Source organism: Colletotrichum truncatum, assembly GCF_014235925.2.
Source record: "Colletotrichum truncatum strain CMES1059 chromosome Unknown Contig_0005, whole genome shotgun sequence".
Classification (NCBI taxonomy): Eukaryota; Fungi; Ascomycota; class Sordariomycetes; order Glomerellales; family Glomerellaceae; genus Colletotrichum; species Colletotrichum truncatum.
The window spans coordinates 3316921-3336356 of record NW_027222402.1 but is presented as its reverse complement, the minus strand read 5'-3'; the positions used below and the strand labels follow the sequence as shown (position 1 = coordinate 3336356).

The 19436-nt window shown below is 46.3% G+C and overlaps 4 protein-coding genes across 4 annotated transcripts; 3 read left to right on the top strand and 1 right to left on the bottom strand.

Moving 5' to 3' along the window:
* Positions 1-793: 793 nt before the first annotated feature.
* CTRU02_208968 (uncharacterized protein) lies at positions 794-1042 on the top strand (the record flags this gene model as incomplete). The annotated part of the gene is made up of 1 exon (XM_036726081.2): positions 794-1042. The coding sequence occupies one exon, from the start codon at positions 794-796 to the stop codon at positions 1040-1042; it is 249 nt and encodes an 82-aa protein (XP_036582274.2).
* A 6662-nt stretch (positions 1043-7704) lies between these two features.
* On the bottom strand, positions 7705-9020 carry CTRU02_208967 (uncharacterized protein; the record flags this gene model as incomplete). Its single annotated transcript, XM_036726082.1, has 5 exons — positions 7705-7965; positions 8046-8157; positions 8210-8359; positions 8411-8569; positions 8683-9020. 5 exons carry the CDS (start codon positions 9018-9020, stop codon positions 7705-7707), a joined length of 1020 nt encoding a protein of 339 aa, XP_036582275.1.
* Positions 9021-13752: 4732 nt separating this feature from the next.
* On the top strand, positions 13753-15632 carry CTRU02_208966 (membrane transporter (hexose transporter); the record flags this gene model as incomplete). The annotated part of the gene is made up of 5 exons (XM_036726083.2): positions 13753-13935; positions 14056-14536; positions 14590-15022; positions 15080-15321; positions 15379-15632. 5 exons carry the CDS (start codon positions 13753-13755, stop codon positions 15630-15632), a joined length of 1593 nt encoding a protein of 530 aa, XP_036582276.2.
* Positions 15633-18134: 2502 nt separating this feature from the next.
* On the top strand, positions 18135-18763 carry CTRU02_208965 (uncharacterized protein; the record flags this gene model as incomplete). The annotated part of the gene is made up of 4 exons (XM_070205182.1): positions 18135-18248; positions 18317-18331; positions 18427-18453; positions 18527-18763. 4 exons carry the CDS (start codon positions 18135-18137, stop codon positions 18761-18763), a joined length of 393 nt encoding a protein of 130 aa, XP_070061257.1.
* Between the last annotated feature and the right edge of the window lie 673 nt (positions 18764-19436).

Here is a 19436-nt window from a genome sequence, read left to right as displayed (position 1 = left end):
CCTCGGCCAGTACCCCAACTGGCCGAGTCGTAGTATTTACACTACATACTTGAAAAATAAATGATTAGGTTAAAGAGAGACTACTAGATCTTATAAAATCTATAAAGGTTACTCGAATATTCTGCAAGTCAGAAATCATTCTATCATATTGACTGGTAGATCACCCCGCTTTCGCCAAGGGCAGGGTAAATCTAATCAGGCTTCACACAGCCACCACATTTATTAATTCATCTAATGAAAACTTTAATATAAACTTCCTCCAGCAAAATCCAGTGTACTAGAGACACTCGAGAGACTAGATACTTAGTAGATGATAGTATATTTCATAAATACTAGTGTAATGCGGAGTAAAAAGGCTCTCAAGTGGGAATTTGAGGCCTTGGTAAAAATCTGCCAGTCGATGGAATAGCCTGCAAGATAGCTATGTGGCTAGAAAGAGTTAGAGTTTATAGAGGTAACCTAGACCTAGAAAGCTGGGATGCTCTACTCTTGGCCTAATAGAGACAGGATAATCTAATCTTGGCGTCAGCGAATAAATTAAATTAACAACGTCACTTAATTCGTAAGTAACTATTACCTATATACAACTTCTAAATAGTAGTAATAGAAGTATATTATACCTCTTCTTTTAAAACTGCTTTATGACTCTAGTTAAGAGTTTGGGGGGAACCTCTATTGCTTCTTTACTCTATAAAGATACATGTTCCTCAGCTCTTCTATTTCTTCTCTGTGCATACATCCCCTCTTCAATCAGTTACTTGATCCCTATTTTTACAACATACTCGTCCTCACAATGAAAGCTACTACCACGGCTATTATCCTCTTCGCTATCGTCTCTAGTAGTCAAGCACAAAATGACCAATGCTGGAAAGCTGGCAACGACCCTGACTGCACTGAAGAACCAGGGAATCGTTTCCAGTGGAACTGTCTGAGCGGCTCTACTATATTTAATTTGCCCTCGGAGCGCCGCGGGAGGTGCCATTATGGACCCTTAGTAGGCAACGTGCGTGTTTGGTGCTGTGACCAAGGGTATGCTTTATAAGTCCGACTGTTCATTAACTATTATCTATGCTAATCATCTTTATAGAGGGCCTTAAATCAGGCTGCATATATCCTTGTTACGACCCATTAGGTATAACCAGCAGGATAACCGCCCTACCCAGTTACGGCGGTTACGACCAGATTTGCAGGCGATAAGAGAACAGCAGGACACCTCTTGGAAGCGGAAGAACTATGGAGTAAGACATAAGTTACGTTATGGATCATCTGTGATTAAAATAGCTTTCTTAAACTCTGGCAGTTGCGTGCAAGATGTACTTAAGTAGTATTAACTAGTCTGATTTACGGTAGACTATAGAATACCTTCAAAGAAAAGCCTGTATACATATATATTAAAGAAAACAGACCCTAAGTAGGAAATCAATACAGTAGTGCAGGGACGCGCTAATGAGTATGACAGATGGATAGGGAAACTATGGAGGTGTGATGCGAGCTTACGCAGCATAGCTCAAACCAAAAAGAGAAAAATATATGGGCGGTTTGGGTATGGATTTCCTACCACCCATGATGATTCCGGTAGCGAGTCACAATCGAGATAGGTGGCAAGAATATTTTCGTACCTTCTGCTGACTCTTCACTTCCTCAGTGAAACGTCGAAGCTGATATGCTAGTGGGATCATGCGTTCTCGCATTCATCGATCAACGTCATCTGATGGCGGCGAGCATGATATTGAATATAATTCAAGTGTCGAAGAAGAAAAAATCCAAGTTCGAAACTGCACAAATCAATCTGACCAGACAATGCGGCAGGGGAATTTGGCACAGTCGTCTGACGAAGGAGACGGAGCTACCACCTGAGGGGTTGCCCAACGAGGGCTTAGTCCCGAGGCTGAGCAGTCGCATACGCCTCTAAAGACCTGTCAGCCGACCTCGGGCCTTGAACTACCAAAAATTTCGTAGCCATCTGACGATTTTTCTGTCTTGCTAACGTTGAAACGGGCGGACTTTCTCTCCAAATTGTTCTGTGCGTCAAGGAGGCGAAATCAATATGCGGCAGATTGCGAAAGAAAAAGAAAACAAGAAACAAGTTGTTAGCTACACTGTCTCTGTGGCTATGAAAGAAATCTTGGCCGTTAGACGCCTTTAAGATCTAAATATTTGTTCCTGCCAAAAATGCTACCGCAACTTTGAAAATAGATTCCGGCTGTATCTAATAACTTCTGACTAGTTTACATGTAAGCTCCCTGCATTTATTTTATGCTCCGTGCTCACTCCCCCGACTCAATTGCCTAGTTTCTAGCATCGCATACTTCATTATATACCCGGCAGATAAGATATATCCTCTCTAGATCTTACTATGGAGACATAGAGTAGATACAACCGAGTGCTCTAAAGTTTCATAACTTTTGAGGGATTCTAGTTGACTTCGATTCGCCGTTGTAACACACAACTAACAGGGCTGATCACACACGGGCCAGGTATAGCCGTTAACAAATGGCAACCCCGAGCGAGCGCATCGAACAACTCCGTTTGCAAGCCTCGTTTCTTGAACTTGATCATAAGGTTCGGTCTGACAAAAGGTAACTGTTGGTATGCCGGCAACAGGGTTGCCTGCTTCTCGTCTGCACCCCTGTCTGCGTAGTGCCAAGTTGCCAGGCGCAATTTTGAGTTCGTTGCGCCTGTTGTTGATTGCCCACTCTACATCTCCCTGAGGCAAGTAATCGATTGCACCTATAGTGCCGTAACAGACAACGCTTGTGGCTCGTACGGCGGCAACGGAGAGAACAAGGAGGATCAACTTCATGATGAGCGTCGTGATTTGGAATCGTTGATCAACTAGTGGGATTGATAATGAATGCGTTGAATATGTGGATGTAAAGAGATCTCGTGGAAAGTAGTAGTGAATGAGAATAGTGAGAGAGAGAGCAGCGAAGTTATTTGGTGGCTTATTTATGTAATGGAAGGTCTTACGACGCCCATAAGTCCGACGAGATAAGCCAGAAGCACATTGTAACAATTTTTGAAGTTTGATATATACTTAATATTTAGCGGATCTTATTAAACCTTACTAAATCCGTGCAAGGATTTAGTGACTTACTATGAATTTTTAGCCAAGTACATCATACACACCTCTATTTTACCCATAAAACTAAATTAATCAAGACTAGAGATCTACATAGAAAAAGGAGGCTGACTTTTAATCATGCCTAAGGTAAGCATCCCTATACCTAATAGAGAGTTGCTTAAAAATTGACAAGATAAACAATCCTTATATAAACTACTGTGACAAGCCTAATAGTTAAGACCTGTGAGTCAGCATAGAATCATCTTGCTATGTTGGGATGCTTTGAAGCACGAATTCACGAAAAGCTAGTTTTTGCTTATATTCTAGTATAAGGTAGCATTAGTACTACCCCAGATGCCGGTTTAGGACCCGCCTCATGAACTACAACATCCCACAGAAATACGTCTAATTGTCGAATTGACATGAAGGGTTTTATGCCTAGATAATTTACAATAGCCTGATCCTTTTCGTATCCTAAGAGATCGGCCGCTATGCATTGTGGTACTTTGGCAACTCCTGCGCCACTGTCCACTGCTAACTGCCTTCTTTTGACTGACAGCCTCTGATAGTCACTCAGCCTATATGCTGCCAGCCGTGTCGGTTGGATCCGCCGCCAGAAGTAATAATTTTCCCCACATCTTTAATTCATCCAGACTAACTTACGATGATCCTGCCTCCCAAGAGTCTTGTTGTGCTTGACACTAAAACTTATCACCTTGGATCTGTTTGATCTCGCCTCACCGCTGGGGCAGTGGTAAGCTTGCTATATGTGGAACTTCACAATCTATTGCTCCCTTTACTATCATCACAAGACACTGACATGCTATAAAGGCAAATATTCCCGCCTCGCTCAAGTATCAATCGGGAATATCTTCCGATCAGTTCCAACGAACGATGAAGCCCTTAATTGAATTGGTGTCAACCCAGATAACCTATACTCGTATTAGTGGGATGAAAGAGGATCGGACAGAGAAACTTACTACTGTAACCCGATCACAAGGGCTACTTTCCCCCAACAGTACTACATAAGAACGAGACAATCGCCTGGAGTTCCCGCGCAGCAAAATGCGTTTGACGCAAAATGCTGGCAACTAGAGCACTGGCCAATTTTCAGAGGTTCTTGGGTTTTTCCATCATCGCAAAGCATCGTAGCAACATCTCCGAATGCAGGGGTGTTTTCGCAGGAGTATTTCACAGGATTTCCGGGCAGCGGTTGACAGCTACATGTATTTTTATATAGCTTGGAGCCAGTGGGGCATAAGAGACTGTCTTTTGTGGTCTCAGAAGCAAGGCAGTAGGTAGTAAGATAGGTTAAGAGAGTTAGAAAATGCATCTTGTTGATATAATGGGTGTAAAATAGGATGAGTGCGTGAAGTATTATTTTGGGCGTATTCGGGGTAGGAGACGAACCATCTTATACTGAAGCCTAGTGTAACTGATTACACGATTATGATCAAGTGCCAAAGAAATTTGTGTATAGCAGAAAAAGAAATAAACTTTTTAGATGAATACAACTTGATTGATTTTAGTTGATCAAAATCTAGTGTCGAGTTGTCTAGCTCACGAGCAATTCAGTATACTTTGAAGGGAAATGACTAGTAAAAGTATGATTTAGCTTAATCGTTGTATTGAAATGTGCAGCGAGTTGATGACGAATGAGCTGTAGTAGAAAATATCCTAGGGATGAACCCTGTCTTCGTCTTGCAAACCAATCATAAATCTCTAAAGCGCTTACCCCTTCATCCTATCTTCTTAAGGCGGATAAGCTAGTTATTCCCTTAAGAGAGAGGTCCGTATCATGCCATGGCTATACATGTTCCGTTATAGCTGCTAGGCCTAGGGGGTTCCTATATTGATTATACCTGACAGACCGTGACATCATATCGTCAGCAACCTTTGTGGCTTATTCTAGCTCATAAATGTCTTACACCATGTGTTTCCCCCTCTGTTATCAGAGGTAAGCACCGTTATTCCCAATTTGCTGTGTTACAGCATTTAATTCCATAACCACCAGTGGGGGCTGCGCCGCAGAACTTCAAACCGCCTTTGCAGCTTGTGAAGCTGGCTACAGATTGGAGTGCCGGGGCTCTCGGTGCTGCAGGCAGCATGAACGCTAGCGGCAGCGAACAGTAGGGAAGTAAAGGTGCCAAGGGTTTGCCTGGAGACTTATATAGTTGCAGATACTAAATAGCACTCGAAGGCACTTAGGAATAAAGTGGTATAGTCAGAGTAGTTACAAGATGTGTAGCGATTAAACTTTTAAGTAGCTCTCAAAATCCTAGTCCTTGTATAACTATCATAGTTCTATTCACCAGCAACCACGTGTGATAGATTAGTAATGACTCGTAAAGCCTAACAATAAGGCTTCCTTAGGTTTCGTATAATGGCGGTCAGCGGTCAGCAGTAGACATATGACAGGCACACCCTTGTGTGGCCTCATTTGATCTATTGGATCTTGGCCGGTTTGAGAGAGAAGGTTTAGAATTATGTATGAAGATCAAACAACGTAAGTACACCCTACCACGTAGCGCACACTCTATCTAAACCATATCATAGTGGCTCGCTACCATGTTACCAGCGTTTAAGCGTTCTACAGAGAGATCAAAACCCATCTATGTCCTTGCCAATCCTCAGTCAGGCACGCACTAGGAGACTCAGAGCAAACTTTGGTCGGATACTTCGCTGCTGCTCATTTATGCTGACCTTGGTTCGTATGAAGTTGGCGCCGACCCCTTTCTTTTCTTTTCTCTCTTCTCAACTCTTCTTCTTCGCTACGTGGTATAAGACAATCATCGACTGTCGGCGTTACTGGTATCAAGAACCTTGACCATCAAATATTTATTGATTTGAATAGTCCGGAAGAAAAGAGCATCGCATGGAAGGCTTCACCATGCTTTAGAATGTTTCTATACATCAAACTATGGGTTAATTTGCTGATCTCGTGATTGAAACCTGCCATATGTTGAGTTTTTGGTGAGGGATCTTTTATGTGTGTCTAAGTCCGGAAATATTACCTGAAGTCTATGAGATTCGTTTGCCGTACAGAGTGATAGTGTTGATGAAACTGCACGTAGGGTTCCAGTATATTTTCACCTGAGTCAACCCTTTCCCATCCCTCTGCTAGTTTCTCCTCCAAGCCCTGATTAAACTATGATAGGTACTGCTCCGGGGTATGCCTAAACTTCATGTCTTACTCATTGCAGCAAAACAACAAGCAGGCGGCTTTTTGTTACGTACATTTTGCGGTTAAAATTGGACAGATGGCCGAATGAGCAGTTACGATTGTTGCCGTATTTGCTCCCTGGGGCCCAAGCCATTACAGTTCCTGCCGTTAAGCTGCTGGTGGTGCCTAGACCACCTGGCCCGTACCCGGCCGTCATACTACTCGGCCGCCTTTTCCGCCTTTGTCAAAGCCCCTAAAGTTGTCCTCGATACTGTGAGTATCCGGGAGCCGGGACGCGCAAGCCTTAAGAGATATTATGTATGTGCTCTTTATATTCTTCATGCTTCTGCGGTAAACGAGAATTTGAGCAGAAGGTTTGAGATCTTGTCAACATGTGCCCCTTAACATGTTGTACGGAGAGCTATATATGACTAAGGATTCTTGATGGGTGTCAACAATAGTAAGCCTTGCAAGATGGTGTCGTAAGAGAAATTCACAGTAAATCAATACGGATTTCCGATTCGTAATATAGCAGTCGTTTAGAGCAAACTAGTAATATTATCACATAGGTAAGTAAGAAAGCATCTAGACCTTAATATAAATATGAGACTGTATTACAACTATTTCAAACTGATTATTAAACTGATTTTTTTCAACACTCATCTATAAGCTAACATATAAGAGATCACCAAGGTAAACTTCATAATGGGGATTCTAAACTGGAAAAAAGTTGAATTCCCAATCAGTCGCCGTCGACAAAGCAAAAGACGTTATGTAACTGATATCAACACTCCAATGCGCGTGTATACCTATCGCATCCCTCATAGATATCCTTATTCTGTAACAAAGGCAACTGCCCCTGTCTACGATCATTGAAAGTTGCCTTGCTAATGATGAACCGTAACTAAATATCGGCGTGTCCGGCCCGGGTGGGGTCCAATCGGCCCCGAAGGTGATCCGGAGCCAACTTCCTTTCCCTGCCGTGATGGCCGGAAGCGCGTCAGCTGGCAAGAGCGTTTACCTGGAAAGGGAAAGCATGGCGAAAATACTCATTGCCCCGAACACAACCTGCGCAGATCAGCCATCAATTGAGATACCACCGAATCCCCCAGAAATACGTATTACTTCCGCATTTGTTGAATCATTAAACAAGAACTTAGAAATTAAAAAAAAAAAATGATACTGTCACATTAGATCATTACCCGCTTATTATGGGAAGAAGCCAAGCCTGCACCCATTGTCAGCTCTTGGCGAACAGTGGTAGTGCGGCACGGCATTCCAATCACCCTTCACGCATCTGGCTGCTGACATTCATGCCGGCACTACTACGCCTCACTAAGGCAGGCAAGGGTGCAATGCAAACATACAGGGCGCATTGGCGCAGCAAAATAGAAAGAAAAAAAAAGCTTGTTATTTCAATAGTCATCTCACTTTCCATTTCCGGTAAAAATACAATTCATTTACATGGTATCGTCTCTTATGGTATGATCGGTATGCTACTCGATCTACTCGACCTGCTATCTCGTTTCCAACACTCTGGCACGTCCAGTTGTGGGGACGGCTCCGAATCCCGCCTCATTTCGGGCGAAGGGATTGTCTGCATGTAATAATCAGGCTGCTGTGCGTAACTCGAGCCGGTCGTTCGGGAGTTGTGGCCTCGTTGGTAATCTTTCAAAAGGGCGTAGAAGAACGCCGTGTTTGCAACAATACAAGCGCAAAGTATCTCAATAGATGCCCACTAGAACAGATCAAATTAGCCAACTGTACTAATACGTGTTTTACCAAAAAAAAAAAAAAAAAAAAAAAAAAAGGACGTACCATAGAGCGAGACCTCTGCGACACTGACTGGTTCAGTATCATGGGCAGTCGCATGATGGTAATAACAACAACAAGGCCTGCAATGCTGAAAAGAAGTATGAGTTGGACCTTTCTGTTGCAGTGTTAGTGTCTACGATCGCCAGCGGGAACGATGGAAAACTTACATTTTGCCATCAAGTTTGACATGACGGAGAATAGGGAAAGGGAATATAATAAGCGCGATGTCGGTAATAATGTTGAACACGGCCATAGTAACAAGGTTCCCGACAGCTCGGTGGCAGGTATTCTGGCCGGTTGGATCTGGTAACCACATTCTGAAGGCGAATTAGTTCAAGCAACCTATAAAAAATACCTGTCCAACTTACAAAGATAATGGCCGACATTCCGCTACAGTGGGTATCAAAACAATAAAAAAGGTAACAACAATGAACCACCAAAGTGCTGTGGTAGCGACTTTGCCCCAGTGGAAAACGTCGACGAAGCGGGAGTAAAAGTTCAGTAAGCACAACTTCAGGGACCATAAGCTGCATAAAAAGAAGATGAGTCAGACATGTTCCGTGGTGTAGTTTTGCTTCTCACGGCTATAATGCCATGCAAGGAAACCAAGGCTCGTCAGTGAGGCATTTAATCAACTTACAATAAAGCGTAGAATATCCGTGACGGGATGAGCAGTTTGTGTGAGATGATATAGTTCTCCCCAAGCTGCGCGACGGTAAGGTTGTTTGCAGCCGCATCCTCAGGTGTTGGGTTTTTGTAGGTATGCGTTGGGTTGAGAATGAAGGAAAGGGCGATACAGGTGGTGCGGCCGACCAGAGGTACAATGGCGAAGGCCATGTAAGCATCGTCGGCGTGCCATGTCCGATGGCACGATTCATGGATCCTACATCGCGAAAAGAGGCGATAGCTACACCGGACGAGAATGAGAGCAACGCAGATGCTGGCTGTGACAATGTCGAAGGTCACGTTCACCCCCATTTTCGTAGTCACTTCGTGATCGTTGTTGCCGGTGAAGGAGATAATGTTCGCTGCTGTTGCTGAGCGGCGGCGAAGGCGACCATGGCGTATTATGCCGCGTTAAACATTGTGCTCTTGAAATCAACCCTTCTTCTTTTTTTCCGGCTCAGGCGTGCGCCGGACCTTTTAAGGGACCTAGAGAAGAATAAATCTCGAAGGTCTTTGAAATACGGCGCTGCCTTGGACGGAAACGGCGATCTATAGGAATCGCCGCTTGAAATGAGTCGTCTCTGTGTTGCGACGTTGGGTCGTGTTGACGTCGGGGGGTGGGGAAGGGAAAATCAAGGGAGATACAAAATGAGACCAAAGGGACAGGCAACAACTGGATTTTAAAAAAAGAAGGACACTACCAGTTGGACGAAAGGGCGGAAGAAAGCGAAGGAGGGAGCACTAATGGGTGGTTTGCACTACCAACACCCCCCCAGCCATTCGCCAAGCCGCTTTCAATCTAGTCCCATGCCGTGTTCAAGGCCATCGCGCGCGGGGTGAGCGAGAGGGGCGGGAGAACGCAGGGCGCGCGAAATAAGACGAGGATGAAAGGGCAGGCTTTACTAGCAGTAGTCTTGCTATTCAGTTCAGCTTTATTAGAACCAAGATCGAGGAAGATGATGAGAGCGTGTATGTATTCACATCAGCACTTCACCTGAGCTGAACTTGAGACCATTGATTCAGTGATGGTTGCCAAGTACATGTAGCCAAAGTTTGATAAGGCCCGTTGATGGTTGAGCCAGGACTGTGGTCACCGTGTGGCACTTCTGATTTACGATTTGCACAATGAATGGCCCGGGGGGACGGTAAAGCCTAATCGCCTTGGCTGCGAGCTCCTCTCGGGTTGTCGGGGCCGTAAGCAGGTCTAATACGTAGTATAGTCCAATTTCCCCGCATGGGGACGAACGGGGAGACCCATGGCGCCAAGCACCATTCATAGTGATCTCTCGTAACAGAAGGACGAATGTTGTGATGAAGATTTTTTTTCGGGGTCGTATGTTGTGCCTTGCTTGTGTCGTGTGCCAAAGGGTTCCTCACCTTAGCAGCATTAGGTTTGCGTTGATGGTTTTGGATGGCGGTGATCAAGTTGATGACTTCTGTTGTCTTTGCGACTTCGCTCCCACCTCTTAAACTCGCATGTCTCACTTCTCGGGATGGTTTGGATGGATGTTCGAGACCCAGCAGTCTGGTAACTATTGTGGATTTGGATGCAAAAAATACTCTGTTCAACGGTGCAAAACGGCTTCCCGACAATAAATCTCAAGCGAGCTTCCTGTCACTTCCGCGCCACTCACACCTCTGATCCTTCGCTAGTCATAAACTTCAGACTAAAGTCAATAACCCCGGGAGGTTGGCTTGCGCGCTTGTCAGTTGCGTCTCAGACCTTAATCCCCCTAGACTCTGATATATCCTAGCGTCCCTCGCCATTCCCGTCGCCCCATCAGATGGCAGGTCTGAGCCGGGTCCAGGCACTTTGTTCCCAGCCTAGGCCTTTTGGTCGCGGCAGGGTTGATGACAGATTGATTCTTGTCTCATCGACGACGGCCTTTGCTCTGTCTCCGCCCGTCTCCGCACGCCGCCAGTTCCCCGAAAGAGCGTACGACCTTGTCTAAACCCCGTTGGGTGACTCGATCCTTGAGGCACTCTACAATCAGGGCTGAGGTAGCATCGCCTGTCAAGGGTAAGAGTAGGGCGCGCGCACTGAACAACGGCCCCTGGCGCCTAATTGGCGGATGGCACTTCGTACAACGATGATCTGCACTGAAAATTAGGTGCCTTGTCCTGCCCATTACAGCAGTGCTGTCCTTGAAGCTTGTCAAAGCCCCCTTGCATTACTTCGCTCCTCATCTATTTGTTGTGTGAATGAGATGGAAGTCCGCGGCCCGCCTGCCCATTGCGGGTGGTTCATAATCTTTAGCCGTCCGGTAGACTGTGGGACGGGCAATCGTACTGTCACCTGTGGTCGTAGCGGCATATTTGAGATTATTTGAAATACACTGCCATCTCAAAACGCATCCGTACAGCTTCGCCGCACTACTTAAATATTGTTTGGTGGGCCCTCAATAGGTATCCCATACTGAATGCGGAGGAGGCGAAGACAAGAAGTGTTCCCGGACGCCATATCTAAGCCACCCCATTCTAGGCTGAAAGAGTGTTTGGTAATTGTCCTTCAGCCACTCTTTTGCCTCATCAGTTCCGATCATCGCAACACGTCATAAAGACCCGCTTCATAGTAAATTCCATCTCTCCTTTCCAATCCCGTCTTCCAATGGGAACATATTCATCCAATGTGCGATCGGCCAATCAGTTTGAAGGCTCTGGCTATAAAGAATTGCGATTGGGGGTTGGCCTCACGAATAAGCCCCTTCATCTTCGTAGGAGTATTTCATGCTTAAGCGAAGGAGTTATGAGGCGACAACTGTCGACCTTGTGTCCTGGTAAAGATGTTAGCGCCTACATGGTATGAGACAAGGCTACCCATCAACGGACTTTGAGTGGCCGTGGGTTCCCGGGCCTCGGATTCGCGTTTTAATGGATACTGCAGTTATCCACAAGTTGGTTCACCAAACCCCATGCCCATGGGTTGTGACCATGGGTGTGATGCTTACCCATGGCAACCCGTCACATCCCAGAGAGGTAGTCTAGGAAAGCAATTCACTCAGCGCCTGCTCAAGACACAGGATGGATAGCGATGAAGTCAGTTCGTGATGTTGTGGTTCTGAAGGCGCAAGGAAGAGTGACTTAATAGCTAAGAAGTTATGCAACGTCAAATGATCTATTTTTATTGAGTAGGGCGGGACAAGGTCTCTCATCTCAGGAACCCACCCACATTCGAGATTTGCTGATTCTTCCTTGCAGCAATTTTTGCACAGCCCTACCGATTGACGTACTGGTATCTCCCGGAGCCCTACTGTTGAGCCGTCGACCGAATGAATTAATCAGCCAATCTTGGACTGAATCATAATTGTAAGCCCAAGCTTGAGTAAGGTGTTGGGAAATGGAGTGTCCCTGACTTCATGTTTCGGACTTACTTTGGGTATCACTTTTTGCTGAATTGCCAACGTTCGCCATAGATGACTGTAGTGGCACAGAGATAGGCCGCCGATCCACGACCTAGTGCCTACGTGGGAGGTTGTCCTTTTGGCTTCATAACACCGATGGACAACCTGCTCGAACTATTGATACAATGGCCATGTCTTCGCCAAAGAATTTGGCACAGAAGCTCAACATCTGTAAGAATGACCGGCTCGCAGCGTCCTTGCAAAGTTTGAGGGCCGCAGTATTACCAATCAGGCGTGATTGCCGCTGGTGAGGATCGATGTAGTGATAATGCAAAGTGACCCTAGGCAGAGTGCAAGCCACCAGCACCTCATTCGCACCGTCTCCGTTAAAAGTCGGGCTGTTTGCTTCCGATGGTTACTAAGCTCACTTCTACCCCTATCTTCCCGGCCACATATCCAAGGCGGAACGGACAGGACATCATGTCCGATACCCCCTCCGAAATCCGCTCAGGAGCCTTCCATTTCCAAATTCATTCTTAGCAGCTAACTTACTGTCGGTGGAGAATCTCGAGGCCACGAAGTTGCAATGCTAGACTTTGGATGTTTGTGCAGGTATAATACGAGGCGCATGCCGATAACTTTCTCTTCGTGTGCCCAGCTTCGACCGTGGCATGCAGAAGATCTCCTGGAAAGCCGTCTCGGTGCAAGGCCAGGCATCCTTTCGAATGAAGGGCACAGGTGGGTTAAGATGCTATTGTTGAATTTTACAAGCCGTATGCCATGGTGATGAGCGGGATTGGTCATAGGATTCCATGGCAGCCAGGAGCAGCTGCTCGATGGAGCCTGGATACGGAAGAAGATCGAGTATGTAGAAATCACAGGTATTGAAGCAGTGCAGTTTCTAGTAGATCAACCTCAGCATCGAGGCGACAGGCCACGGCCGGAAGCAGTCCGGCTCGGTCCGGGTGGAGACCGAACCGCCAGGAGAAGAAGAGGAGGAAAAAGAAGAAGGGATCAAGCTCCAAAAAACTTCAGCAAATGTAGGGAAGCATATGCCCCTTAAATGGGCAGCACTACGAATCGTTTCGTTTCTGCAAATGCCGGCCGTAGGATTACTCACTACGCAGAACATGCATAGTTGACGCGCAGCGCTATAGCGCCCAGTGCACCCAAACCAAGTCGGCGCGAAAGTCTGTCGATCCCCCAAACTTCACGCACTCTCCCACCCACGTGGGGTGTTTTTCGCACATGTCATTGGTGTGCCAGCTCCAGGCCGACGCACCGCCGAAGTAAACGTTCCATTGAAGATGGTACCGGTGTTTTTTATCTCTACCTAATTAACCAATAGCAAGCAACATATATGACTCGTTTTTTGAGGGCAGCGGGGCCTCTAAATATTTGCCCTTTATCCCTCAACTGTAGCCATTCAGGTAACATCCCTTCTATGGTTTATCTACAGACCTGCAGCCAACGTGACGCCACTTCTAACGAACGAGATGGCCTCAAAAGAGAAGCCCACGCTCAAGTACAATAGTGGGGTACCTATGCACCAACATTTGTGCGAGACGAGACCTTGGCTGAATGTCAATACCCTACCGTCACCCCCCGCAGAGAGAACGGTTGCTTGGACCTTTCGTCTGAATCTCCCTTCGTCATCATCGATCGCTTGATTCGCGGCTTCTCAACCTTTCAAGATCATCGCAATGTATGGGACAGTGGAAACGGCAACAATGAAGGACCCCGTGGCTCAGAAAAATGCCGTCGACTACGACGCCCCAGCAGCGGCATACGACCCCGAAGACAGCTCCATCAGCTCAGCGAAGGACATATTGGAAAATGAGGGCGAAGACCCTGTGCTGGCTAGGAAAATGCACCTTGTCAATGACGTATGATACAAAACTTTGCAAACTCGTGATTTTTCCCAACTCGTACCCAGATTATCGCTATTACGCCTGGAGACTCGCACGGGTTGCCAACTGAGAACAGCATGATACTGACCTCTTCAGGCCAATGATCAAATCGGGTGGACGCCATTTCACTGGAAGCTCTTCGTCCTCAATGGCTTCGGCTATGCCGTCGATTCACTCATCGCCCTCGTTCAATCAGTCACCAATACCGGCGCATTTCTTGAGCTGGCGTCGCCCTCATCGTACCGTAATACCGGTACCATTTCGCTCTATGTAGGGTTGCTGATTGGGGCTATTTTCTGGGGTTTCGGTGCCGATATAATCGGCAGGAGAATCGCATTCAACGTCACCCTGCTGATCACATCCATTGCGACAATCGTATCCGGCGCAAGCCCCAATCTGCCAGCATGGGGCTTCTTCATTGCTCTCTCGGCTTTTGGGGCGGGTGGAAACCTCGTTCTTGATCCGACCGTCTTTCTCGAGTTTCTGCCCAGCAACAAGCAGTGGACGGTCACTGCGCTTGCTCTCTGGTGGGGACTAGGACAAGCCATCACTGGCTTCATCGCATGGGGGTTTTTGAGTAGGAATAGTTTCAACCCCTTGGATTCGACACTTGTGCTAACATGACAACAGCTCAGGAGCGATGGAACTGTACCGAGGGCCAGACTTGCAATTGGTCCAACAATGCTGGCTGGAGATACGTCTCCTTCACCGCTGGGGCCTTCGTTTTCCTCACCTCCGTCTTGCGAGTAACTATCATGCGCCTACAAGAGACTCCGAAGTACCTTCTCAGTGTGGGCCGCGATGCGGATCTTGTTCGGAACTATCAGAAGCTTGCGCAAAAGTACGGTAGGGAATGTTCGCTTACTCTTGAAAAGCTCGAGGCATGTGGCCAGATCAAAAATGCCGGGCAGAAGCGGAATAGCTTCAAATTTGTCCTTCGAGAGCTGGTCAACCACGTCAAGGGTCTCTTCGTCACCAAGAGAATGTCCCTTAGTACCTCCATGGTTTGGATGTCCTGGACTTTGATTGGATTGGCATATCCGCTGTTCTACGTTTTTCTGCCGTGAGAACCTTTCTTTTCCCCCAGTCCAGGAGAGCTCAGTGTGCTGACGGATATTAGATCATATCTTTCAACCAGAGTGCCGGACGCCGAAGAAACCCCTTACGAGACCTGGAGAAACTTTACTCTAACAAACATATCTGGTGTACCAGGCCCGATTATCGCGGGCTATTTGGCTAACCTCCCTCGGGTTGGTCGGAAATATACCATGGTCATCGGAGCGATCATCTCGATGGCTCTTTTCTTCGGATACACTGCGGTTAGCACAGCTGATCAAAACGTTGGCATAAGTTGCGCAATCGGTAAGTCATGACAGCTTGATGACATTCAGGGAATACAAAAACTGACCCAACTTGAAGCGTGCGGCATCAACATTTACTACGGGACTCTTTACGCGTACACTGTTGAAGTTTTTCCCTCTGCCCATCGGGCAACAGGTAACGGGATCGCAGTCGCGTGCAATCGACTCATGGGAATTGTTTCTGCATTTGTTGCCACTGCGGGTGATACCACAACCGTGGTACCGCTTTATGTATGCGCAGCACTTTTTGGAGTCATGGCAGGCGTCTCCGCCCTATTTCCATTTGAGCCGTATGGTCGCCGAAGCTCTTAGAGACTTGAAGCCTGTGTATTTGGACCTATGTAACAAGATACATATGACTTCATGGCCAATAAAATGGCTAGCATAAAACTTTCTGCCATTAACTGAATCACCCTGTCACCATCTAGACTACTATCACTGTATCCGTTTAAGTTGTAAACTAACTTGAGTAGCAATGTTGCTTAATAAATGGAAGATGTGAAGGATGTATCGAGTCTTCCCGCTGCTCAGGGAACAGCCCTCGATCACTATGAGAACGAACTCTAGTCTCACAGTCTTAAGATTAAAAAGAGAATTACTCAGCCAGTTCACTAATTAGATTAATAATCCCGAAAGCAAATCGAGTTTTTAGTTGTAAGGTCGTGCAGGAACAGGACAGTATACTACCTCATGAACTGTTGCACTTATCTTCGCCAAGAGAAAACAACTAGCTGCAAGCTTCTTTCAATAGAACCCAGAATGGAGGCAATAGTGCCAGGTTGCTTGCTACAACAATTGCCAAGCAACTTGGGCGAAGGGTCCCCGCTGTCAAGCCTTTCATACACAGTTAAACGACCTTCTTTTTAGCCTAAGAAGAAAATGATATCGGAAGGGTCGCTTAACCATAAACTAGTCTTCGCAGTGGACGCCCTTGACGAATGCGACACAGGTGCACGACGAGATCAACGGCAACTGGGATGGAAACCGAATCATTTTCAAGCTTCTTGCACGTCGAAATTGCGAACATCAACGGGCGCATTTTCCGGACAAGCAGGCATAAAGTCTCTATACGCATTTGTTTTCGATTCGATTTTCCGAGTGGGTCTCACCAAGCTGTCGGCTTGCATGACTGAACCTATTATCGAGTATGATACCAGGGTTCACATTGAGGGCCACCTTGAATCAATCGCTTCTCACACCAAATTCGTCTAGAATGACGAGGTGGGAGTACCATCACACAACTTATTAGCAAATTTATGTCTCTATTTTACATGCTGCAGCTATTTTCAAGTTTTTGAAGGACCTTCGGCAGCGGTCAAACCCTCGAAAAAAGCTAGAGCTTATCACAGGCAGTAAACCTACAAACACCAACATCAAAACAGCATGTAACACCAAGGCCCTAGGGCTCATCCGACTGGCCACACGGCAACTGATCAGGGAAATTCTACAAGTAGACTCGGGAGAAATAATATGAATTGGTGCTTGCACATTATGATTCTCTCAAACAGCTACTGGGACAAAAAACCCGAAGAGGTCGGCATACGAAGCACTAATTGCACAACTTTCAATCATTTAGGTTCTACCTTACACACCGGAACGGCGATGTTTTGTTTTGAGCACTAACTCAGATGAAATTGCAATGAATTCTGCGATTCCTACCTGATCAACTAGGGAAATATTCGCCAAGCCTGACATTAATGAAAGGCGGTTAAACCGGCTACCTACATCGAGGTTGGACTCCAAAAACGTCCAATCACTTGAGATTTCTCATACCATACATGGCCAATAGCGCTGAACTCATCTGAGATTGTGGAGTTCGAGGCTGTTTATTGGGAATTCCATCCAGACTACACATGTTCGGTCGTGCTTGCGCTCATGCTCGAGATGACCGCTGACTGCCCAATACCCCGCCCTATTCTTCAATGAGCCACCTCGGCAGATCATACTGGTAGTTGCAACATTCTGCGCTCGAAAGTTGTCCCTGAAGAAGGTTTAAGCGAATGTGTTTTGTACAATGGGAACATTTCGCGGTCTCGTATGCTGTCTTGCTAAACTTTCTCCTCTATCTCAGCCCTGCAATGATTCCGCGGCTTACTTTGACTTCCACGTTAGGCTCAAGTGTGATCTTCCGTCAACATGCTTGGGCTAAACCCCACCCAATTTCCTTTCTTGATGGCAAGTTTCATCTCAACCCTGAGACTTCAAATCGCCTTGTCTTTCCCAATAAATGAAAAATTTCCGTCTTGAGCCTCATTTTTGAGTCCTAACGAAACGAGATATACTCGGCAGAGTTTTTCTAAAATGAGATAGCCGATAGATAGCCTTTACAGTTCGCTTCATCCAATATACCAGCAAATTCATAGCCTCTCATATTGAAGTTTGAGACGAAGATCATTGGGTTTTTTGGGACATCCTTGCAGTGCCAATGGTGTTATTTGCGCGCAGAAAACTTCAGATTGGGTGGACTGGTTCATGTTCAGCACACTTTAGATTAGCCCATGTTCAAACCAAAATCCCCTCTTCTTTCTCATCCTTGGCTGTTGTTGATTTGTATCAAAATCTTTAGGTTGAAAGGCTAAGAAATTCTAGACTTAGAAAGTTAGATCTCCAGCCATTTTGGCGAAGGCTTTTGCGTCAAGACACATCAACAAGATCGGCAGAAGAGCAGCATGTATTGCAGTGAGTTTGGAGAACACATAAACCTGCTCGCAGATAAATACTGTGAGAGTCTCCCACCTCCCTCTACTAAGCATATCACCCTTTAGTGACTATCGCACATTACTCCAAGGCTTTACCTACTTTACAGTCATCAAAATGCTTGTCTCTTCCTTTGAGTCCGTGATTACTGTTGGTCTAATCTTCTGCTCGACAATCATCACGGCTATGCCCAATGTCCAGCCTGGTGCCGCAGTAAGACACATAGATAGCGTAAGTTCCTACCTTCCTTACTTACCAACTACAAGGGCAGTCAGCTGATGTTCGCTTTTACATTGCAGAGAGCGGAAAGAGTTGTGAGTACAACAATGATCGACAGGTTCCTACGTTGATATTTCAATGGTTCCAGTGTTCGAGAAAGTGAGAGATTTTCCTAACAGACACATTTTAGGACATCGGTAACCTTGAATCCATTACGGTAAGCATGTCTAATTATTTGGCACATCATGTCTAATCCTTCTCTACTCTACAGGCCCTAGGGGAAAGTCTAGAGGCTCGCGGAAAACCTCCGCGGCGTCCACCCGCGAGGCGGCCACCTGCGAGGAATGCGGCTAGACCACCAGCTAGGCAACCAGTTCGACAACCAGCTGCTCTTCCTGCAGCACTTCCTCTCGCCGTTCCTGTTGCTCGGCCCCCTGCTCGTCGCCCTCCTAGGCGAAGGCCCCCTAAATAAATATCAAGTCACCTTTGAAGTCCAACCGATTGAAAGCGTTGACCTAAGGTACTGAGCAGATAACATAGTCTGCAACTGAAGTGTTGTTTTTCTGGTTATAAAAGCTCTACTCGACTGGGAACAACACCTAGTAGTGCGTTCAGATGCGGTTAGCGATTAAAACAACGCGGGTGACAGGGAAGCTGACGTTTTGAGTGGACAATATGGTACGACGAGAACGTTCAAAGTCTTTCTGACATTGCTCGAAAAGGCCAAGAGGGTTAGCTTGTTTAGATAGCGAATCCAAATAACTTCTGGCTGTTTGCTTCAGTTGATCCACTTTGGAAACCGAGAAAAGACAAATGCCCTTTTTTTAAGTAATTATTTATACGCAGGAATGTGACACGGCTGGTTGTTGCCTGTGTATGGTACTTGTTGACGCCGATTGCTCATTCCTACCAGGGCGTTCTGGGGATGGGGCAGCAGCGGGGCTGGGTCCAGGTATGGTTTTGTCAACAACGACAACAGTAGGTGGTGAGCGGGCCGGACATTGAGATGTGAATCGGATCAATGCCGAGTAAATCAAAGGAGGCGAGGGAGTGGAGCATTTAGACCACCAACTTTGGTAAAAGCTCCGTGTGAGTTGAGCCAATCTCTTTTAGGTTGGACGAGGAGGGCACGTACAGCGATATATCTCTCTCTTGTGCCAAGCTTGCTCCATCAAGGCATGGAAATAGGTACTACTAATT